The sequence below is a fragment of the Bombina bombina genome, chromosome 5, assembly GCF_027579735.1.
Source record: "Bombina bombina isolate aBomBom1 chromosome 5, aBomBom1.pri, whole genome shotgun sequence".
Classification (NCBI taxonomy): domain Eukaryota; kingdom Metazoa; phylum Chordata; class Amphibia; order Anura; family Bombinatoridae; genus Bombina; species Bombina bombina.
In genome coordinates, this window is record NC_069503.1 from 572864377 (window position 1) to 572889872 (window position 25496).

At 37.6% G+C, this 25496-nt stretch overlaps 1 protein-coding gene across 1 annotated transcript in view; it reads right to left on the minus strand.

The window, feature by feature from the left end:
* Nucleotides 1-25496, minus strand: part of LOC128660591 (inter-alpha-trypsin inhibitor heavy chain H3) — a 372698-nt gene that overhangs the window by 139036 nt on the left and 208166 nt on the right. Inside the window, exon 11 of the mRNA XM_053714518.1 lies at nt 23253-23434. Coding sequence (XP_053570493.1) covers nt 23253-23434 — 182 coding nt within the window. The remainder of the gene's footprint in view (nt 1-23252; nt 23435-25496) is intronic.

Below are 25496 nucleotides of genomic sequence, written 5' to 3' on the forward strand. Positions count from 1 at the left end.
TCTATTTCCTCCATTGGTTATAATGGTGCTTGCCAGCAAAGTTTGCAGTGAGAATTCAAGTGAGTTTGTATTCACGTTTGCCTTTAGAATAGCATTCCAAGCCAGTGGCTCACTGAAATGAAATATTGCAAGTATGTATATTTTTCTGCAACAATTGTCTGACAAGTTGCGTATATCAGCCTTGGTCACTTAAAGGGATACTGAACCCAAATTTTTTCTTTCGTGATTAAGATAGAGCATGCAATTTTAAGCAACCTTCTAATTTACTCCTATTATCAATTTTTCTTCATTCTCTTGCTATCTTTATTTGAAAAAGAAGGCATCTAAGCTAAGGAGCCAGCAAATGTTTGGTTGAGAACCATGGACAGCGCTTGTTTATTGGTGCTGTCCAATCAGCAAGGACAACCCAGATTGTTCACCAAAAATGGGCCGGCATTTAAACTTACATTCTTGCTTTCCAGATAAACATACCAAGAGAATGAAGAAAATTTGATAATATGAGTAAATTAGAAAGTTGTTTAAAATTAAATGCTCTATCTGAATCATGAAAGAAAAAATTTGGGTTCAGTGTCCCTTTAATTTGGAATAGCAGCTTAAATTTGATTGAAAATCTCACTTCATTTTGAATAAAAGTCTATGAAGGAGCACTGTATAAGTGCTAAAGAGATAATTCAACACTGAAATGTGCATAGGGGAATTTAATTTTAAATAGGAACATTTTTGCAATATACTTTATTTACCAAAAAGGCTTCTAGTAAAAGTTTTTAGTGTTTTTCAGTGCAAATGCCTATATGCTGTGAGGACCAGTAAATCAGTATTCAAGTGCAGAGAGCTGGCAGTGATGTGTATTGTATCACTACATGCTGTGATTTTTATACTCCTTACACTTGTTATATAACATTTATTAAAATGAGATTTCATCGATCCTGCTTTTGGAGTGGTGATTGTTCTATTGATTGTGAAACCAATAAACTCAATTGCAACTGAATGTTATCCTGTGAGTTCTCTTCATTTAGTACTTGGTGTTGATGTTACTTCACTATTGTGGTTCTGGTCTCTTGAGACTCCAGCTTCTATTGTAGTGGGTTTGGAGCGTCACAATCTACGTACAGTTGTGTGTATTGTGCCTGGGCTGTGAAGACTTAATTTGTGTCATATAAGCCACTGCTAACTCTCTGAGAAGGTGAGTTGTTTAGATAGTGGGCATGGGCCTCACAGTATATGTGCCTATGTCGCTGCAAACAGCAATGGGATTACTAGAAGCATTTTTGTTAATGGAGATCTATTGGAAAAATACTTTCATTTAAAATTGAAATTCAACCATGCACATTACAATTTTGACCTTCCTATCCCTTAAAGGTACATGATACTAAAAACATTTTTTGTATTGTTTTTATTAAAGTTTTATAAATAAATGGAAATCAATAAACAAAAACAAAGGCATATGTCTGGGTTCTGTCTGCAATGGATAATCTGAATATACATATACAGACAGGCTAACAAGAAAATCACATTAATATAGCTTTTTCATAATACATTAACAAAAAATGGTAGTATGTACCTCTGTACTTTAGCTTAATATGTCTCTCATGTATTTAAAAGGGTGATATAGCTATGTTTGGTTAGGGAAGGAGGATACTACACATTTTTATTTCATAATTCAGACAGAGAATGCAATTTTAAACAACTTTCCAATGTAATTCTATGATCTAATTTGCTTTGTTCTGTTGTATCCTTTGTTGAAAACAATACCTAGATAGGCTCAGAAGCAGTAATGCACTACTGAGTTATAACTGCTGATTGATGGCTGCACAAACAGTATAAGCCTCTTGTCATTGGCAAACCTGAAGGGTTAAGCTAGCTCCAAATAGTGTATTGCTGCTCCCTCAACAAAGGATAAGAGAACAAAGGAAGCTAATTTTATAATAGAAGTTAATTGGAAAATTGTTTAACATTATATGCTGTATACCAATATCAACAGAGCAAAGCAAATTAGACAACAGAAGTAAATTGGAAACAATAATAATATTGAGTGCTTTATCGGAATCATGAAATAAATATTTCTTTCATGTAATTGGTAAGAGTCCATGAGCTAATGACGTATGGGATATACAATCCTACCAGGAGGGGCAAAGTTTCCTAAACCTCGAAATGCCTATAAATACACCCCTCACCACACCCACAATTCAGATTTACAAACTTTGCCTCCTATGGAGGTGGTGAAGTAAGTTTGTGCTAGATTTCTACATTGATATGCGCTTCTCAGCATTTTTGAAGCCCGGTTACTCTCAGAGTGCAGTGAATGTCAGAGGGATGTGAAGGGAGTATCACCTATTGAATGCAATGGTCATCGTAACGGGGATCTATTTCATAGGTTCTCTGTTATCGGTCGTAGAGATTCATCTCCTACCTCCCTTTTCAGATTGATGATATATTCTTATATACCATTACCTCTACTGATTCTCGTTTCAGTACTGGTTTGGCTATCTGCTATATGTGGATGGGTGTCTTTTGGTAAGTATTTTTCATTTACTTAAGACACTCTCAGCTATAATTTGGCAACTTTATATATAAAGTTATAAATATATGTTTGTACTTATATTTTCTATGATTCAGGTTTATCAGTATATTTCCTTTTTTGCAGACTGTCAGTTTCATATCTTGGAAATGTATTTTAAAAAAAAATAAAAATAAATAAAAAAAAAATACTTACCTGGGGTTTTCAATTGACTTTTTTTCTAAGTGCGGGCTGTATTAGGCTCGCGAGAGCACAAAATGCTATAATTTATTGCGTCATTCTTGGCGCAAGACTTTTTTGGCGCGAGAATTACGTCTGTTGACGCAAACTCGTCATTTCCGGCGTCTTAGTTGGTGCCGAGTGTTTCATGAAGTTGCGCCATCTCTGATGCTCGTGTTTGGTTCCGGACGTTTTTGGCCCCAAAAAATATTTCTCTGTTTGTTGTGCGTCATACTTGACGACAAATATTTTCATTATTTAAAACCCCATTCCTTTTGCCTCTGGTCTTTTTTTCTATGTCAGAGGCCTATGCTTTTGCATTTTTTCCCATTCCTGAAACTGTCTTATAAGGAAATTGATAATTTTGCTTTATATGTTATTTTTTCTTTTACATATTGCAAGATGTCTCAATCTGATCCTGTCTCAGAATCTACTACTGGAATTCTGCTGCCTGATGTCGGTTCTACCAAAGCTAAGTGCATTTGTTGTAAACTTGTGGTAACTGTTCCTCCAGCTGTGGTTTGTAATAGTGGTCATGATAAACTTTTACATGCCGATAATGTTTCCATCAGTAGTAGTTCCTTACTTGTTGCTGGTCCATCAACATCTAATGCTCAGGATATTCCTGTAACTTTAAGACAATTTATTTCTGATTCCATTCAGAAGGCTTTGTCTGCCATTCCGCCTTCTAATAAACGTAAAAGGTCTTTTAAAACTTCTCATAGAATTGATGAAATTTAAAATGACCGACAACATACTGATTTATCTATCTCTGATGAGGATCTGTCTGATTCAGAGGATCCTGCTTCAGATATTGACACTGACAAATCCTCTTATTTATTTAAAATTAAGTACATTCATTCTTTATTAAAGGAAGTGTTGACTGCATTAGATATGGAGGAGACTAGTCCTCTTGATACTTAAACTAGTAAACGTTTAAATTCGGTTTATAAACCTCATGTAGTTATTCCAGAGGTTTTTCCAGTTCCTGATGCTATTTCAGATATGATTTCTAAGGAATGGAATAGACTGGGTACTTCTTTTACTCCTTCTGCAAGGTTTAAAAAATTGTATCCTTTGCCTACTGATAGATTGGAGTTTTGGGAAAATATCCCCAAAGTTGATGGGGTCATCTCTACTCTTGCTAAGCGTACTACTATTCCTACGGAAGATAGTACTTCTTTTAAAGATCCTTTAGATAGGAAGCTTGAATCTTTTCTAAGGAAAGCTTATTTATGTTCAGGTCATCTTCTTAGGCCTGCTATTTCTTTGGCTGACGTTGCAGCTGCTTCAACTATTTGGTTGGAAACTTTAGCGCAACAAGTATCAGATCATAATGTATATAGCATTGTTAAATTAATTCAACATGCTAATAATTTCATTTGTGGTGCCATTTCTTGATATCATCAGAAAGGATGTTAGATATATGTCTTTAGCTATTTTAGCTTGAAGAGCTTTATGGCTTAAGTCTTGCAATGCTAATATGACTTCTAAATCAACTTTGCTATCTCTTTCTTTCCAAGGTAATAAATTATTTGGTTCTCAGTTGGATTCTATAATTTCAACTGTCACTGGGGGGAAGGGAGCTTTTTTGCCTCAGGATAAAAAATCTAAGGGTAAATTTAAAGCTTCTAAACGTTTTCGTTCCTTTTGACGAAATAAGGAACAGAAACCTAATCCTTCCCCTAAGGAATCTGTTTCCAATTGGAAGCCTTCCTCAATCTGGAATAAATCCAAGCCATTTAAGATAGCTAAACCAACCCCCAAGTCCGCATGAAGGTGCCGCCCTCATTCCAGCTCAGCTGGTAGAGGGCAGATTAAAAATTTTCAAAGATGTTTGAATGAATTCCGTCCAAAATCATTGGATTCAGAACATTGTCTCTCAGGGGTTCAGAATAGGTTTCAGAGTAAGACCGCCTGTGAGAAGTTTCTTTCTCTCATGCATTCCAGTGAACCCAGTGAAAGCACAGGCTTGCCTGAAGTGTGTTTCAGACCTGGAGTTATCTGGGGTAATCGTGCTGGTTCCTTTTCAGGAACAGGGTCTGGGGTTTTATTCAAATCTGTTCATTGTCCCAAAGAAAGAAAATTCATTCAGACCAGTTCTGGATCTAATCCAATCAGCCAATCAGATTGAGCTCGCATTCTATTGGCTGTTCCGATCAGCCAATAGAATGCAAGCTCAATCTGATTGGCTGATTGGATCAGCCAATCGGATTGAACTTGAATCTGATTGGCTGATTCCATCAGCCAATCAGAATTTTCCTACCTTAATCCCGTTGTCTGATAGAATCCTATCAGCCAATCGGAATTCGAGGGACGCCATCTTGGATGACGTCCCTTAAAGGAACCGTCATTCATCGGGAAGTCGTCGGCCAGGATGGATGTTCCGCGTCGGCGGGATGAAGATGGATCTGGAAGAAAGAAGATTGAAGATGCCGCTTGATAGAAGACTTCAGCCGGATGATGGACCTCTTCAGCCCCCGCTTGGATCAAGACTTCAGCCGGATGATGGATCTCTTCAGCCCCCGCTTGGATCAAGACTTCAGCCGGATGATGGACCTCTTCAGCCCCGGATCGGATGAAGAATTCGGAGCCTCTTCTGGACGGATCGGTGATACCCGGCATGGTGAAGACAAGGTAGGAAGATCTTCAGGGGCTTAGTGTTAGGTTTATTTAAGGGGGGTTTGAGTTAGATTAGGGGTATGTGGGTGGTGGGTTATAATGTTGGGGGGCGTATTGTATGTTTTTTTTTACAGGCAAAAGAGCAGAATTCTTTGGGGCATGCCCCGCAAAAAGCCCTTTTAAGGGCTGGTAAGGTAAAAGAGCTTTTCAATTTTTATTTTAGAATAGGGTAGGGCATTTTTTTATTTTGGGGGGCTTTGTTATTTTATTAGGGGGCTTAGAGTAGGTGTAATTAGTTTAAAATTGTTGTAATATTTTTATAATGTTTGTAAATTATTTTTTTATTTTTTGTAACTTAGTTCTTTTTTTATTTTTTGTACTTTAGTTAGTTTATTTAATTGTATTTATTTGTAGGTATTTGTATGTAATTAATTTATTGATAGTGTAGTGTTAGGTTTAATTGTAGATAATTGTAGGTAGTTTATTTAATTAATTTATTGATAGTATAGTGTTAGGTTTAAATGTAACTTAGGTTAGGATTTATTTTACAGGTAATTTTGTAATTATTTTAACTAGGTAGCTATTAAATCGTTATTAACTATTTAATAGCTATTGTACCTGGTTAAAATAAATACAAAGTTGCATGTAAAATGAATATTAATCCTAAAATAGCTACAATATAATTATAATTTAAATTGTAGCTATATTAGGGTTTATTTTACAGGTAAGTATTTAGCTTTAAATAGGATTAATTTATTTAATAAGAAATAATTTATTTCGTTAGATAAAAATTATATTTAACTTAGGGGGGTGTTAGTGTTAGGGTTAGACTTAGCTTTAGGGGTTAATAAATTTATTAGAGTAGCGGTGAGGTCCGGTCGGCAGATTAGGGGTTAATACTTGAAGTTAGGTGTCGGTGATGTTAGGGAGAGCAGATTAGGGGTTAATACTATTTATTATAGGGTTTTTGAGGCAGGTGTGAGGTGAATTAGGGGTTAATAACTTTATTATAGTAGCGGTGAGGTCCGGTCGGCAGATTAGGGGTTAATAAGTGTAGGTAGCGGCGACGTTGGGGTGGGTCAGATTAGGGGTTAATAAATATAATATAGGGGTTGGCGGTGTTAGGGGCAGCAGATTAGGGGTACGTAGGGATAACGTAGGTTGCGGCGGTGTACGGAGCGGCAGATTAGGGGTTAATAATAAAATGCAGGCGTCAGCGATAGCGGGGTCGGCAGATTAGGGGTTAATAAGTGTAAGGCTAGGCGTGTTTAGACTCGGGGTACATGTTTGGGTGTTAGGTGCAGACTTAGGAAGTGTTTCCCCATAGGAAACAATGGGGCTGCGTTAGGAGCTGAACGCTGCTTTTTTGCAGGTGTTAGATTTTTTTTCAGCTCAAACTGCCCCATTGTTTCCTATGGGGGAATCGTGCACGAGCACGTTTTTTAAGCTGGCCGCGTCCGTAAGAACCGCTGGTATTTAGAGTTGCAGTGGTGGTAAATATGCCTGTATGCTCCCTTTTTGGAGCCTAACACAGCCCTTCTGTGAACTCTAAATACCAACGGTATTTAAAAGGTGCGGGGGAAAAAAAGCACGCGTAGCTAACGCACCCCTTTGGCCGCAGAACTCTAAATCTAGGCGCAAGTTTCTTCAAGAACATGGTTTTAGGATCAATTTACCAAAAAGTTATTTGATTCCTCAGACAAGGGTAACCTTTTTAGGTTTCCAGATAGATTCAGTATCCATGACTTTGTCTCTAACAGACAAGAGACGTTTGAAGTTGGTTGCAGCCTGTCGGAACCTTCAGTCTCAGTCATTCCCTTCAGTAGCTATGTGCATGGAGGTTTTAGGTCTCATGACTGCAGCATCGGACGCGATCCCCTTTGCTTGTTTTCACATGAGACCTCTTCAACTTTGTATGCTGAACCAATGGTGCAGGGATTATACAAGGATATCACAATTAATATCCTTAAATCCCAATGTTCCACTATCTCTGACTTGGTGGTTAGATCACCATCGTATAGTTCAAGGGGCCTCTTTTGTTCATCCAACCATGACCGTGAACACAACAGATGCGAGTCTTTAAGGTTGGGGAGCTTTCTGGGTATCTCTGACAGCACAAGGGGTTTTGAAATCTCAAGAGGCGAGATTACCAATCAATATTTTGGAACTCTGTGCGATTCTCAGAGCCCTTCAGTTTTGGCCCCTATTAAAGAGAGAGCCGTTTATTTGTTTTCGACAGACAATGTCACAACTGTGGCATATGTCAATCATCAGGGTGGGACTCACAGTCCTCAGGCTATGAAAGAAGTATCCTGGATACTTGTTTGGGCAGAATCCAGCTCCTGTCTAATTTCTGTGGTTCATATCCCAGGTATAGACAATTGGGAAGCGGATTATCTCAGTCGTCAAACTTTACATCCGGGAGAGTGGTCTCTTCCCCCGGATGTGTTTTTTCAAATTTTTCAGATGTGGGGGCTTCCAGAAATAGATCTGATGGCATCTCATCTAAACAAGAAACTTCCCAGGTACCTGTCCAGGTCCAGGGATCCTCAGGCGAAAGCAGTGGATGCATTGACACTTCCTTGGAGTTATCAACCTGCCTATATTTTTCCGCCTCTAGTTCTCCTTCCAAGAGTGATTTCCAAGATCATCATGGAGCAATCGTTTGTGCTGCTGGTGGCTCCAGCATGGGCTCACAGGTTTTGGTATGCGGATCTTGTTCGGATGTCCAGTTGCCAACCTTGGCCACTTCCGTTAAGGACAGACCTTCTATCTCAAGGTCCGTTTTTCCATCAGGATCTCAAATCATTACATTTGAAGGTATGGAAATTGAACGCTTAGTGCTTAGTCATAGAGGTTTCTCTTACTCAGTGATTAATACTATGATGCAGGCTCGAAAATCTGTTTCTAGAAAGATTTATTATCGAGTTTGGAAGACTTACATTTCATGGTGTTCTTCTCATAAATTCTCTTGGCATTCTTTTAGAATTCCTAGAATTTTACAGTTTCTTCAGGATGGTTTGGATAAAGGTTTGTCTGCAAGTTCCTTGAAATGACAAATCTCTGCTCTTTCTGTTTTATTCCACAGAAAAATTGCTAAACTCCCTGATATTAATTGTTTTGTATAGGCTTTGGTTCGTATTAAGCCTGTCATTAAATCAATCTCTCCTCCTTGGAGTCTTTGGTTTTGAAGGCTTTACAGGCTCCTCCGTTTGAGCCTATGCATTCTTTGGACATTAAATTGCTTTCTTGGAAAGTGTTGTTTCTTTTGGCCGTCTCTTCTGCTAGAAGAGTTTCTGAATTATCTGCTCTTTCTTGTGAGTCTCCTTTTCGGATTTTTCATTAGGATAAGGCAGTTTTGCGGAATTCATTTAAATTCTTACCTAAAGTTGTGAATTCCAACAACATTAGTAGAGAAATTGTTGTCCCTTCTTTGTGTCCTCATCCTAAGAATTCTTTAGAAAGATCTTTACATTCTTTGGATGTGGTGAGAGCTTTGAAATATTATGTTGAAGCTACTTAAATTTTCAGGAAGACTTCTAGTCTATTTGTTATCTTTTCTGGTTCTAGGAAAGGTCAGAAGGCTTCTGCCATTTCTTTGGCATCGTGGTTAAAGCTTTTGATTCATCACGCTTACTTGCAGTCGGGTGAATCCTCACCTCAGAGGATTACAACTCATTCTACTAGGTCAGTTTCCACTTCCTGGGCTTTTAAGAATGAAGCTTCAGTTGATCAGATTTGCAAAGCAGCAACTTGGTCTTCTTTGCATACATTTACTAAATTCTACCATTCTGATGTTTTTTCTTCTTCAGAAGCAGTTTTTAGTAGAAAAGTTCTTCAGGCAGATGTTTCAGTTTGATTCTTCTGCTTATATTTTCAGGGTTTTTTTCCACTATAAGATTAAAACTTATGATTTGGGTTGTGGATTATGTTTTTTCAGCGGAATTGGCTGTCTTTATTTTTTATCCCTCCCTCTCTAGTGACTCTTGCGTGGAGTTCCACATCTTGGGTATTGATATCCCTTACGTCACTAGCTCATGGACTCTTGCCAATTACATGAAAGAAAACATAATTTATGTAAGAATTTACCTGATAAATTCACTTCTTTCATATTGGCAAGAGTCCATGAGGCCCACCCTTTTTATGGTGGTTATGATTTTTTTGTATAAAGCACAATTATTCCAATTCCTTTATTATGTTTTTTTTTTTGCTCCTTTCTTTATCACCCCACTTCTTGGCTATTTGTTAAACTGAATTTTGAGTGTGGTGAGGGGTGTATTTATAGGCATTTTGAGGTTTGGGAAACTTTGCCCCTACTGGTAGGATTGTATATCCCATACGTGACTAGCTCATGGACTGTTTCATGACCCTTTAATGTCTCTGTTTGAAAGTGTGGAAATAGCTGCATTCAATGTAGGAACTTGGAAAATAAAGAAGAAAAGGTTTGAGGTTTATGTATCTGTGGACACAGAGAGAATATTAATGTGCAGTTATTGATGCTGCCCGGTCAAAGCATAAGTCTGTTAGTATATACCTGTAATTTCACTTTATTAGACCTTTCACGACTGGGCTACTGATCTCTCCCACCCCATGCAATTTAAGGCAGTCCAGACATCAGCATATCATTATGTCATAGCAGTAGAAGCACAAATGCATTGCTAATCCTTGCACATAAACTCACCACCGCATGTAAGCACCATACAATATAGATTTCCACAAGGATGTCTTTGCAAACTGGGCCGGCTGAGAGGAGGGTTAAGGGGTACAAATATTTTACCAGACCGCGCTGGCTCCTACCCCTACATAGTATATCCACACTCCTGGCTTCACGAAGAAGACATCCTCCTCCAGACATCCCTCAATGGCACGCTGTGGGAGTTCAAAGTCCCGGACTCCAAAACGAAGCTGTGACGCTCAACCAATCACTGGTCCTGAATCCCGGACTTGTTTGATGAGCGTAACAGAGTCCCTGGCCTGTACTCCGAGTAAGGTATGGAAAAATAAAATCCAGGAAGCAGTCCAGGCTTGTTCAAGTAGGATACAATAAAAGCCAAAATTTTATTTACAGGCTGTAATGAAGGGTAAAACAGGACCAAATAGTCTGATCTGTTTTGGACGTTAAGACCGTACTCATAGATATAGAAGAAACACACATGTGTCAGTATTTAAATACAATTAAGAACAATCCCATTGGTGAACAACAATGAGTACCCTGTTTAACCCCTTATAGAACAGATGAGACTGAATAGACAAAAGTGACATATATAATCACATAGCATGTAAAAATATATATGTGTTTCTCAAACAGATATTTATGAACCAGTACACACATTAACCATTTGTTGCCTATAACAGCTAAAATACCTATATACATCCTATGCATAAATACATGAGATCATACAGATTAGTATGCAAAACAAGTTCTCCAATGTATAAAGCAAAGTCTTATCCTTAAACATAGTAGCTTATCCCTCCCCCCCTTTTTTTTTCTCCCTTCTCACACCTCCCACGCTCACTTACCATGAATCTTCTCACCCTATAATCTAACAGAATTAGAGCACCAATACTTTCATACTCAAAACCACAGACACGGTACCTAAACTTCTACCCACAGCATATCACTTTCAGAAAAGAGACCATATCTATGCCTGCATTCATTCTTGGTTTTTATTTATCATTGTTTACATACGTTCACAAATGTCCAATTTGTAATATTCAAACCTGTACTGCAATTACATATCTTTATAACCTCAAATTTGTATCTTCAGGCAATGTTGTCATATATTATATTGTCTCAATAAAAATTCTTTGTTTAAAAACAAACAAACATAGTAGCTTATGATGATAAGGGAAACTGTCATGGATTACATAAAGTATCGTAAATATCACGGTTAATACTCCATAAACTAATGTTATTAGATTTTAGATTTTATACTGAAAAATGAGTAAAAGAAAGAAATGAGTAGTAGAACTTCTTATTTGTATTATTTAAGCCTGAACTCTCTGTTTCATCAGGCTTCTGTTCAAAAACTGACGGTAGTCTGAGAAACGCGTTGCTATCTGTTTTTAATTATCAGAGTCATTTGTTGACTTCTGTATTTTATATTTTGTTAAATTGTGTATTTTTAAATACATCTGAGAGTCCAAGCTTTTTTATCATCCATTGAAGACACCAGGGTGACCAGTAGCCTTGCTGTACCAGTGAGCTGGGACACTGCGATATCCCAGTCTGTCTGATTTAGCACATTTGGGTGCTGCTCCACTTGTGAGTATTCATTTGGCAATCATATATTTCAACTGTTCATACTGTATCACACTAGGAGGAGCTTTTGTTTTTGTGATCCTTGTTCACAGAGAAAGTTAAAATACCTATATACATCCTATGCATAAATACATGAGATCATACAGATTAGTATTCAAAATGTATAAAGCAAAGTCCTATACTTAAACATAGTAGCTTATGATGATGAGGGAAACTCTGTAATGGATTACATAAAGTATTGTAAATATCACAGTTAATACTCCATAAACTAGTGGTATTAGATTTTCGATTTTATACTGAACATTGAGTAAAAGAAAGAAATGAGTAGTAGAACTATACATAGAGTACATTATGAAAATAGTAGAATGCATCAAATGCCTGCAACCAACATACTAATAAGTATAAACAGATAAAGATATATAAAGATACATATATAAAAATAGAAACGTATGGCTATAGATATGTGGCTAAGGTGCATTAACATAGTATCTATTGGACACAATGCTCATCTATCCCAGTAATTTATGATGTCAAACTCTGAGTTGAATCCATTGGGGACCAAACTGTTCAGTTTATGGATCCAATAGATCTCTTGGTGGCATAGGATCTGAAACTTATCTCCTCCTCTTGGGGGTCTCAGAATCAGTTCTTTTGCTTGCCACTTGAGTGTGCTGACATTGCCTTGATGTATATCAATGAAATGCTGAGAAAGGACTAAGCATGACCTTTCTCCCGCTATGTATGATAAGTGTTCCTTAATCCATTTTCCCAGCTCCCGCATCGTCCTGCCAACGTATTGGCGGGAATAAGATGTACACTCAACTTGGTAAAAAATTAATTTACTTCTGACTTAGATCTCATTGTTAATTGAATATAAAGATTTTTTACTAACTGAGGTTAAAAATAAGATTGTTAAATTACAAACTGATATGAATAAGTTTAAATTATGTGACATCTATCCACAGTTTGATGATTTACTAAACTACCATGAAGGAATCGAGAAAACTTATTATTCAAGTTAAACACACTACATTTCTGAGGGATCAGAAAGATTATACACTAGGGTCAGTATATATATGGTGGCGTCGCCAACGCAATAAGTCCTGGTCTAATCAAACAGATGTAGAACCACAGAGGGTTGGAAATAAGAATAGGAGAAGCAGAAATGGGAGAAACAGGCACTTTACATGAGTCCCAAAAGAAGGTAACATTCTCTGATTCTGAACCTGAGTATTCTGATGAGGATAAATTTGCATCCAGTTTTGAGGAGCAATCAGGGTCAGAGCCAGAAACAGAGGGTATGTTGACAATTTCTGTAATAACACCAAATGTGACAGACAGAACACAATCACCCATTTCAAGTAATAAGGGGATACTAAAATATACTAGTTCCCAAACAGAGGGAAAATTTAAATGTTGCGCCCCATCTACCCCAAGCCCCTGTACTAGGTGCCTTTAAAACTGTAGAAGCCGCAGTTAATATTCAGGTTTTTCAATGGGCCAAACAACAAACCCCAGGGGGGGAAACAAACAATACAGGAACTCCAAATACAGGGTCTCAAGGAGTAGAGAACCCCGGTACCAGTTGAGGGGAAAAAAGGACATGCACCACAAAAAGTATATCCCTTCACACCAACTCTCTGAAACAGAAATTAAAGTTTTAAGCTATGGTTTAGGGTTTGTACACTCACGAAATTTCGATCTGTTTCAGATGTGAAAAAGTTAGTAAGGAATCTTACTCTCAAAAAGTACTTCTTCACATATGAAAGAGGTCATACTAATGACACTGTACATCCTAATCAACCATTACCAACAGAAAGGGTACATGGCGATTTATCTTTTGTAGATGTCTGTACCCTAACCTCCTTGGAAGATTTTATTAGGACCTGACTCAAAAGATTATTCACAAAAGAACGATACACAGGTTAGTCTACATAACAGATTTAATTTCTACCCAATACATACTAGAGGGAATTCTCTAGAGGTGTTCCACAATAGGGTAATAGAAGATCTGAAGGATCTGTCAATGGACACACAAGTACACCGTCAGAATCTGTCCAAAAGAGAGAGGGACGCTACAGAACAATTTAAATATTGTGATTAAGCAGTCGGATAAAGGGGGAAGTGTAGTGGTAATGTATAAACAGATGTATCTGAATGAGGCTATAAGACAACTTAATGATACAGACACATACCTTCCTCTACCTAGGGACCCTACAGAGACATATAAAAACAACTCAGGCAGCTTGTGGATGATGGTGTTGAGATGGGCTTGATTGACCAGAAAACTATGATATACTTTTCGGTTGAAAATCCAATAATACCTATCTACCACCATCTCCCCAAAGTGCACAAGGGACCTAAATATATCTAAGGGAGACCGATAGTTGCAGGCATCAGCTTTCTTTTAGAACCTCTTTCTAACTGGGTTGATCACTTTTTACAGCCTTAGTCTGTAAGCTTTCCAGCTATCTTAGGGATACTACCTACACACTAGAAAAGATGGAGAATACACATTTTAGCCAGGAATACAGTTGGGTGACAGTTGATGTTGTGTCCCTGTAATTCCTCCATCCCTCACACATTTGGTTTAGAAGCAATGACGTTTTTTCTAGAACTGTATACCAATTTGGCCACTGAATTTAAGGGGTCCTTTATGTTTTCAGGGAACTTTTACCTCCAGAGACGTGGAATTGCAATGGGGGTGAAATTTGCCCCCTCTTATGCTAACCTCTTTATTGGGTGGTGGGAGCAGTTCCATGTCTATGGTGTAAATAACACTTATGTGTCCCACATAATTAAATATGTGAGATACATTGATGATTTCTTGATCATTTAGACTTCTGATAGTTCGTGGATTATCTTAATAGCAATACAGTTGGTCTTAAATTTACATTTGAATGGCATGAACTAGAGATCAATTTTTTGGACATCACATTGAAAGCTGATATCACCAATAGATGTGTTATTTCATCCCTATACAGGAAGTCCATATCAGGCAACACACTTTTGCATGCCCTGAGTAATCATCCCAAGCATGTTTTTAAGGGCATTGCAAAGGGGCAATATATGCGTTTAAGACGTAACTGCTCTCTAGAGAGTATGTTTCTTAAAGTAAGGAATTAACTAACCGTCTTTTAACTAGAGGCTACCCTATGCGTGTAGTTGAGAATGCTTTAATGGAAGTAAGAGACATGAACAGAAGTACCCTCCTTAACAAAAAGCCTAAGAGATGGTGTAAGACTCCTTCTGACGATGGGGAATGGCCAACATTCGTGACCACCTTCTCTAACCAATATGAAAGCATTTGTAACATAGTCAGAAGGACATAGTCAGTCTATTGAAAGAGGATAGATCTGGTAGTTCATGGATGCACTTTAAAGGCACCTTTAGATGTGGGAAAAGGTAAATCATGTGACCATGCTCATGTCACTAATACGTTTAACTCCATTAATCCCAGTCATTTGTTACCAGGGGATGTATTAGTCGCAGAAGTAAATTTGATATTTATTTAGTTGAGTGTACATCTTGTTCCGCCAATACGCTGGCAGGACAACGCGGAAAGGGGTTAAATGGATTAAGGAACACTTATCATACATAGTGGGAGAAAGGTCATGCTCAGCCCTTTCTCAGTATTTCATTGATATACATCAAGGCAAGGTCAGCACACATTGAGAACCCCAAGAGAAAGTGATAATTTTCAGATCCTATGCCGCTAAGAGATCTATTGGATCCATAAACTGAACAGTTTGGTCCCCAATGGATTATATATATATCTTTATCTGTTTATACTTTTTAGTATGTATGTTGCAGGCATTTGACACATTCTACTATTTTCATAATGTACTCTATGTATAGTTCTACTACTCATTTCTTTCTTTTACTCAATTTTCTAATACCACTAGTTTATGGAGTATTAACTGTGATATTTACAGTACTTTATGCAATCCATTACAGAGTTTCCTTTATCATCATAAGCTACTATGTTTAAGGATATGACTTTGCTTAATACATTGGAGAGCTTGTTTTGAATACTAATCTGTATGATCTCATGTATTTATGCATAGGATGTATATAGGTATTTTAGCTTTCTCTGTGAACAAGGATCACAAAAACAAAGGTGCCTCCTAGTGTGATATAGTATGGACAGTTGAAATATATGATTGCCAAATGAATACTCACAAGTGGAGCAGCACCCAAATGTGCTAAATCAGACAGACTGGGATATTGCAGTGTCCCAGCTCACTAGTACAGCAAGGCTACTGGTCACCCTGGTGTCTTCAATGGATAAAAAAGCTCGGACTCTCAGGTGTATTAAAAAATACACAATTTAATAAAATATAAAATACAGAAGTCAACAAATGACTCTGATAATTAAAAACAGATACCAATTCGTTTCTCAGACTACCGTCTGTTTCATCAGGCTTCTGTTCACAAACTGAGAGTTCAGGCTTAAATAATACAAGTAACCAATCCCTATCCTTAATTGGCTGAGACACCTCTCAGGTGTATGTGTGCATAATTGGTCTAATTACTAGTGCTGAGAACATGTGCAGCCAAACTCCATATTGCTAACATCATTCCACACTTAAAAACATAATCATTGACAATAAATATTTATAACACTCAAATACAACTATATATAACCCTGATATGAGTATCATGTTAGCACAGATTATTGTGTCACTAGATATAATCTCTATTAGAACCCAATTAAAAAAATTATATTGTTTCTAAAGTTTATGATGTTTCTCTTGTGATACATTAACTAACTTGTGTAATGCATTTTCACTGAATACATACTATCTACCAATTGCTGTCAAAAATTATACACACTGGTTTTATAGTGTGTATTTGGTAACAGGTGATAGCCGCTCTATACAACTATACGGACTCACTGACATCTGAATTTGCCAATCAATCCACTGCAACACCGGATTATATGTGACTCTGCTTTGTTTGGAGTGTTATAAATAGTTATTGCCAATGATTAGGTTTACAAGTGTGGAATGATGTTAGCAATGTGGAGTTTGGCTGCACATGTTCTCAGCACTAGTAATTAGACTAATTATGCACACATACACCTGAGAGGTGTGTCAGTCAATTAAGGATAGAGATTGGTTATTTGTATTATTTAAGTATGAACTCACAGGCCTAGATTTGGAGTTTGGCGGTAGATGGGCTGTTAACGATCCGCGGGCTTTTTTCTGGCCGCACCATAAAATTAACTCTGGTATCGAGAGTTCAAAAAAATGCTGCGTTAGGCTCCAAAAAAGGAGCGTAGAGCATTTTTACCGCAAATGCAACTCTCGATACCAGAGTTGCTTACGGACGCGGCCAGCCTCAAAAACGTGCTCGTGCACGATTCTCCCATAGGAAACAATGGGGCTGTTTGAGCTGTAAAAAAACCTAACACCTGCAAAAAAGCAGCGTTCAGCTCCTAACGCAGCCCCATTGTTTCCTATGGGGAAACACTTCCTACGTCTGCACCTAACACCCTAACATGTACCCCGAGTCTAAACACCCCTAACCTTACACTTATTAACCCCTAATCTGCCGCCCCCGCTATCGCTGACCCCTGCATATTATTATTAAACCCTAATCTGCCGCTCCGTACACCGCCGCAACCTACGTTATCCCTATGTACCCCTAATCTGCTGCCCCTAACACCGCCGACCCCTATATTATATTTATTAACCCCTAATCTGCCCCCCTCAACGTCGCCGACACCTGCCTACACTTATTAACCCCTAATCTGCCGAGCGGACCTGAGCGCTACTATAATAAAGTTATTAACCCCTAACCCGCCTCATTAACCCTATCATAAATAGTATTAACCCCTAATCTGCCCTCCCTAACATCGCCGACACCTAACTTCAATTATTAACCCCTAATCTGACGACCGGAGCTCATCGCTACTATAATAAATGGATTAACCCCTAAAGCTAAGTCTAACCCTAACACTAACACCCCCCTAACTTAAATATAATTTACATCTAACGAAATTAATTAACTCATATTAAATAAATTATTCCTATTTAAAGCTAAATACTTACCTGTAAAATAAATCCTAATATAGCTACAATATAAATTATAATTACATTGTAGCTATTTTAGGATTAATATTTATTTTACAGGCAACTTTGTAATTATTTTAACCAGGTACAATAGCTATTAAATAGTTAAGAACTATTTAATAGTTACCTAGTTAAAATAATAACAAAATTACCTGTAAAATAAGTCCTAACCTAAGTTATAATTAAACCTAACACTACCCTATCAATAAATTAATTAAATAAAATACCTACAATTACCTACAATAAAACCTAACACTACACTATCAATAAATAAATTAAATACAATTTCTACAAATAACTACAATTACATAAACTAACTAAAGTACAAAAAATAAAAAAGAACTAAGTTACAAAAAATAAAAAAATATTTACAAACATAAGAAAAATATTACAACAATTTTAAACTAATTACACCTACTCTAAGCCCCCTAATAAAATAACAAAGACCCCCAAAATAAAAAATTCCCTACCCTATTCTAAATTATTAAATGTAAAAGCTCTGTTACCTTACCAGCCCTGAACAGGGCCCTTTGCGGGGCATGCCCCAATAAAATAAGCTCTTTTGCCTGTAAAAAAAAACATACAATACCCCCCCCCCAACATTACAACCCACCACCCACATACCCCTAATCTAACCCAAACCCCCCTTAAATAAACCTAACACTAAGCCCCTGAAGATCTTCCTACCTTGTCTTCACCTCACCGGGTATCACCGATCGGTCCTGGCTCCGATATCTTCATCCAACCCAAGCGGGGGCTAGACATCCACTGAAGAAGTCCAGAAGAGGGTCCAAAGTCTTCCTCCTATCCGGCAAGAAGAGGACATCCGGACCGGCAAACATCTTCATCCAAGCGGCATCTTCGATCTTCTTCCACCGGTGCGGAGCGGGTCCATTTTGAAGCAGCCGACGCGGATCCATCCTCTTCTTCCGGCGTCTCCCGACGAATGACGGTTCCTTTAAGGGACGTCATCCAAGATGGCGTCCCTCAAATTCCGATTGGCTGATAGGATTCTATCAGCCAATCGGAATTAAGGTAGGAATATTCTGATTGGCTGATGGAATCAGCCAATCAGAATCAAGTTCAATCCGATTGGCTGATCCAATCAGCCAATCAGATTGAGCTCGCATTCTATTGGCTGTTCCGATCAGCCAATAGAATGCGAGCTCAATCTGATTGGCTGATTGGATCAGCCAATCGGATTGAACTTGATTCTGATTGGCTGATTCCATCAGCCAATCAGAATATTCCTACCTTAATTCCGATTGGCTGATAGAATCCTATCAGCCAATCGGAATTCGAGGGACGCCATCTTGGATGACGTCCCTTAAAGGAACCGTCATTCGTCGGGAGACGCCGGAAGAAGAGGATGGATCCGCGTCGGCTGCTTCAACATGGACCCGCTCCGCACCGGTGGAAGAAGATCGAAGATGCCGCTTGGATGAAGATGTTTGCCGGTCCGGATGTCCTCTTCTTGCCGGATAGGAGGAAGACTTTGGACCCTCTTCTGGACTTCTTCAGTGGATGTCTAGCCCCCGCTTGGGTTGGATGAAGATATCGGAGCCAGGACCGATCGGTGATACCCGGTGAGGTGAAGACAAGGTAGGAAGATCTTCAGGGGCTTAGTGTTAGGTTTATTTAAGGGGAGTTTGGGTTAGATTAGGGGTATGTGGGTGGTGGGTTGTAATGTTGGGGGGGGGGTATTGTATGTTTTTTTTTACAGGCAAAAGAGCTGATTTTCTTGGGGCATGCCCCGCAAAGGGCCCTGTTCAGGGCTGGTAAGGTAAAAGAGCTTTTACATTTATTAATTTAGAATAGGGTAGGGAATTTTTTATTTTGGGGGTCTTTGTTATTTTATTAGGGGGCTTAGAGTAGGTGTAATTAGTTTAAAATTGTTGTAATATTTTTCTGATGTTTGTAAATATTTTTTTATTTTTTTGTAACTTAGTTCTTTTTTATTTTTTGTACTTTAGTTAGTTTATTTCATTGTAGTTATTTGTAGGAATTGTATTTAATTTATTTATTGATAGTGTAGTGTTAGGTTAATTGTAGGTAATTGTAGGTATTTTATTTAATTAATTTATTGATAGGGTAGTGTTAGGTTTAATTATAACTTAGGTTAGGATTTATTTTACAGGTAATTTTGTTATTATTTTAACTAGGTAACTATTAAATAGTTCTTAACTATTTAATAGCTATTGTACCTGGTTTAAATAATTACAAAGTTGCCTGTAAAATAAATATTAATCCTAAAATAGCTACAATATAATTATAATTTATATTGTAGCTATATTAGGATGTATTTTACAGGTAAGTATTTAGCTTTAAATAGGAATCATTTATTTAATATGAGTTAATTAATTTCGTTAGATTTAAATTATATTTAACTTAGGGGGGTGTTAGTGTTAGGGTTAGACTTAGCTTTAGGGGTTAATCCATTTATTATAGTAGCGGTGAGCTCCGGTCGTCAGATTAGGGGTTAATAATTGAAGTTAGGTGTCGGCGATGTTAGGGAGGGCAGATTAGGGGTTAATACTATTTATGATAGGGTTAGTGAGGCGGATTAGGGGTTAATAACTTTATTATAGTAGCACTCAGGTCCGCTCGGCAGATTAGGGGTTAATAAGTGTAGGCAGGTGTCGGCGACGTTGAGGGGGGCAGATTAGGGGTTAATAAATATAATATAGGGGTCGGCGGTGTTAGGGGCAGCAGATTAGGGGTACATAAGGATAACGTAGGTGGCGGCGCTTTGCGGTCGGCAGATTAGGGGTTAATTATTGTAAGTAGCTGGCGGCGACGTTGTGGGGGGCAGGTTAGGGGTTAATAAATATAATACAGGGGTCGGCGGGGTTAGGGGCAGCAGATTAGGGGTACATAAGTATAACGTAGGTGGCAGTCGGCAGATTAGGGGTTAAAAAAATGTAATCGAGTGGCGGCGATGTGGGGGGACCTCGGTTTAGGGGTACATAGGTAGTTTATGGGTGTTAGTGTACTTTAGGGTACAGTAGTTAAGAGCTTTATGAACCGGCGTTAGCCCAGAAAGCTCTTAACTCCTGCTTTTTTCCGGCGGCTGGAGTTTTGTCGTTAGAGCTCTAACGCTCACTTCAGAAACGACTCTAAATACCGGCGTTAGAAAGATCCCATTGAAAAGATAGGATACGCAATTGACGTAAGGGGATCTGCGGTATGGAAAAGTCGCGGCTGAAAAGTGAGCGTTAGACCCTTTAATCACTGACTCCAAATACCGGCGGTAGCCTAAAACCAGCGTTAGGAGCCTCTAACGCTGGTTTTCACGGCTAACGCCAAACTCCAAATCTAGGCCTCAGTTTGTTAACAGAAGCCTGATGAAACAGACAGTAGTCTGAGAAACGCGTTGCTATCTGTTTTTAATTATCAGAGTCATTTGTTGACTTCTGTATTTTATATTTTATAAAAATTGTGTATTTTTTAATACATCTGAGCTTTTTTATCCATTGAAGACACAAGGGTGACCAGTAGCCTTGCTGTTCCAGTGAGCTGGGACACTGTGAGATCCCAGTCTGTCTGATTTAGCACATTTGGTTGCTGCTCCACTTGTGAGTATTTATTTGGCAATCATATATTTCAACTGTCCATACTATATCACACTAGGAGGCACCTTTGTTTTTGTGATCCTTGTTCACAGAGAAAGTTGGTATCCAGTTCATTGACCTGGCAAAGAGCTGACTCCACATTGGGTGTGACCAACACATGACATGTCATCTGAACAAAATAGGAGGAACACCAACATCAAAAAGGACACCTTTGGAATCTCACAAGGACTGACATCTTAAACAGATAAGAGTCTAGTAGGGCCCTCTGGGGGTTCTGTATATATGCTGTATATTTTTTGTATATTGTATATTTTATAATTTCATATTATATGACATATAATATTGGGATATCACTGCATTTGCCCTATTGTTATTGGTTTGTTTGTTTTTATAACAATTTATATATTGGAGGAAGAGGGTATTATTAAAGTTTATTGCACTACACAATTTTGGACTTGCGCCCCTTAGAGTTGCCACATAGTGTTCGCAGCAGGTTTGCCAAGATATAGGTATTTTAGCTATTATAGGCAACAAATGGTTAATGTGTGTACTGGTTTCATAAATATCTGTTTGAGAAACACATATATATTTTTACATGTTATGTGATTATATACGTCACTTTTGTCTATTCAGTCTCATCTGTTCTATAAGGGGATAAACAGGATACTCATTGTTGTTCACCGATGGGATTGTTCTTAATTGTATTTACATGCTGACACATATGTGTTTCCTCTGTGTCTATGATTATGGTCTAAACAACAGACTATTTGGTCCTGTTTTACCCTTCATTACAGCCTGTTGCTGTTCTTCATTTTAAAATGGATCTATAAATAAAATTTGACTTTTATTGTATCCTACTTGAACAAGCCTGGACTGCTTCTTTTCTGGATTTTATTTTTTCCATACAGTGTAGGAACTTGTTGGTGCATGGCTGGCTATCCATAAGGATGGGCTGATTGAATAATAAACCATGGATACAACAATCAGCTGAATCCTAACATGACATGCCCCCTTGCCTGTGTTTGTTGATTTAGGGAAACCAGAAATGTCCTTGAGGACATCAGAATGCATAAATCCCTGAGGGTATCATCAGAGTGCATAAATCCCTGAGGGCATTACCAGAGCACAAAACTCCCTGGGGACATCATCACAGTGTATAAATACCTGTGAATAACCCCACTGAATAGTATCAAATGTTGTACCTCTGGGCTACCCTGATGGAGATCAAAGGCTGCTGGATCTTTGTAGTAATAAATAAGATGTATTAAGATGTATCAAAATTATTTTTTCTTCACTTGTGGTAGATAATACTCTCTCTCTGGTATGGCAGAAGCATAACATGATACAAAAAAATCATTATAATAATAACAATGATACAATTAAAGAACTAATTTGTTGGGAATGTAAAGCCAGGTGCAAGATAAAGTAGCTAGATTTACTCTTCATTTTTAGAATAAGTCAATCGATAGAACCACAAATATATGTATTGCTTTCTAGAACCTAAGTTTTAGAATCAACAAAAATGATAAAGTTCATATCATTATGTAACATGTCTACCTTGAAGACTTTGACCATAGAACTAATGGCAACGTGACTGAAGTAGGAACATTTAACTTCTTCCCGACATTAGGACATTTCATGCCGTCCTAACTGTGCTAGGCTTTAGTGCCGTTAGGACGGCATGGAACGTTTGGCTGTACTGAAGCCAACAGTGCTTTGTGAATGGGATTGCGGTCTGAAGGGCGTGCCTAGTGTCATAGGGACGCCCCCTGACCTGATCCCATCATTAAAATCTCATGATCACATGCACAATTGTGTGATTTCAATTTGTTTACATCGGAACGTTGTTCCAATGTAGACAAATTAGCCCGGTCATGAAAGGGTGAAAATCGATTTTATTACGCTTTCATACTAATTATACTCAATAAATTATATCAATGGTTAATTAGTAGAACAATATGTTGTGCAATGTTCAATTTTACCTGCATCTGTAACGCAGCATCAGAGTCCTCATAAATTCGACGTGCTACACCTGAATTTTCTAGAGCCAGTTTTTCCAGAAAATTATAGTCAACACCAGTACCAAAACCAAGAGAATATAGTGTATATTTTCCTTGGCCAGCCTTTTTTACATTTTGCTGAATTCTTGGCGGATACGATTCACCTTGTAGTAAATAAATTGCAGTAAAATTACATTATCCATCACTGGTCTTGCATTTAAAGTAATATATATTTTTACATTTTGAATTTTGATTTTATACTACCTGTTATTTAGTTATAAATGTTAAGAGTTTAAGATTAGACGACTGGTAGACACATATATATATATATATATATATATATATATATATATATATATATATATATATAATAGCCTTAAAGGGAAATTAAACCTGAAATGTTTCTTTAATGACTCAAATAGAACATGCAATTTAAATCAACTTTCTAATTTACTTATGGTATCGCATTTTCTTAATTCTCTTGGTATCTTTTGTTGAAAACCAGGGATGTAAGCTTAGGAGCGTGCACATATGGTAGCAGTTTTGCAAGAAAATTATCTATTTGCAAGATTACTAAATGACAGCACTATTTCCTGCCATGTATGCTTCTGATGCCTAGGTATCTCTTCAACAAAGAATAGCATGGGAACAAAGCAAATTTGATAACAGAAGTAAATTGGAAACTTTTTAAAATTGTATGCTCTGTCTGAATCATAAAGAAACATTTTTGGGTTTCATGTCCCTTTAAAAAACTAAGATTATAGCCCAGTTAAATAAACATTAATTCAGTAATTCACCTTACTCAGAGAGTGGGAGTCGTGACCAATGTGAGGGCGGGCAGAGAGACGAAGTTTGGAGCCAATTTGGCTGGATCTGCTGTGGCCAGACTTGCCATGTGTGGAGTCAGTCAAGCGGCTCAGAGTAGTTTTAATTAATTTGCCTTATTATTACCCTGATGATAGTACACTAGAGGCGCCTCTGTTTGTTTCCTATCATAGGAACCTTCTGCATTCATCTGACGATTACCTCAAAGAGCAGCCGGGATCTATGTGCGACATCTTTTGGGACTCATCCACATTGACATTGTTAAATTTATATTAGGACTTTTTTTCTATTGCTGATTCTGATATTTTTTTCCTGCTAAGCACCCCATATATAATATTAGAGTAATACACTTTAGTGTATGTTCTTTTACTATAATGTATTTTTTATGGAATTTTAAGGAACTTTCTAATTTACTCCTATTATCAATTTTTCTTGGTTCTCTTGGTATCTTTATTTGAAAAGCAGGAATGTAAGCTTAGGAGACAGACAATTTTTGGTTCAGCACCTGGGTAGAGCTGAACCATGTAGCCACCAATCAGCAAATGCTACCCAGGGTGCTGATCCAAAAATGGGCTGGCTCCTAAGCTTACATTACTGCTTTTTGAAATGAAGATACAGAGAGAATGAAGAAAAATTGATAATCAGAGTAAATTAGAAAGTTACTTAAAATTGCACGCTCTATCTGAATCATTAAAAAAAAATAGGTTTCATATCCCTTTAAACAGTTGATATTGCTAGAATCATAATAAAAATGTACTGTTAAAGATGAGTGAGATCAATAATAAATTATATGTCAAATCATTTCAATACAGATAGTTATGTAAAGGACATTACAAATCTTCTTAACCTTTCAAATATACTGTACTGTATATGTAACAACATAAACTAGCTGTAACTCACATACAAAAAAAACATGAAATTAAGAATTAATTAAACAGTAGCTATTGTTCATGATCTGACAACCCCAAGCACATCACCAAGGCCCCTCCAGTTCTGCTTTTTATTATGTTAGCTAACTGATCCTTTGAGGATTTTAGCCAATAAAACTCATACAGAACACAATAATTGACTGTACTCTTAGGGGGATATTTATCAAGTTGTCAACTATGTAGCATTCGCCGGCATCAATACGCTCGCCTAACATCGCCAAACATCTCGGCCGCGGATCTCAATATGATCTCCATATTTATTAAAAAAGCTGTCAAAAACACACGCACCAAGTACGGGGCAATGAGCATTGGACTGTTGTTAACTAACAGTATCGATGACGCTGCTATTCGTGTTTTTCCCAACTTTATTTATAACATGTCACTAAACGCTGCCACTATACTAAAATGTTTATCTCCTATCCCGCCACTCCCTGACATCGTTGTAACCTAAATAAAAATAGTAACCCCTATC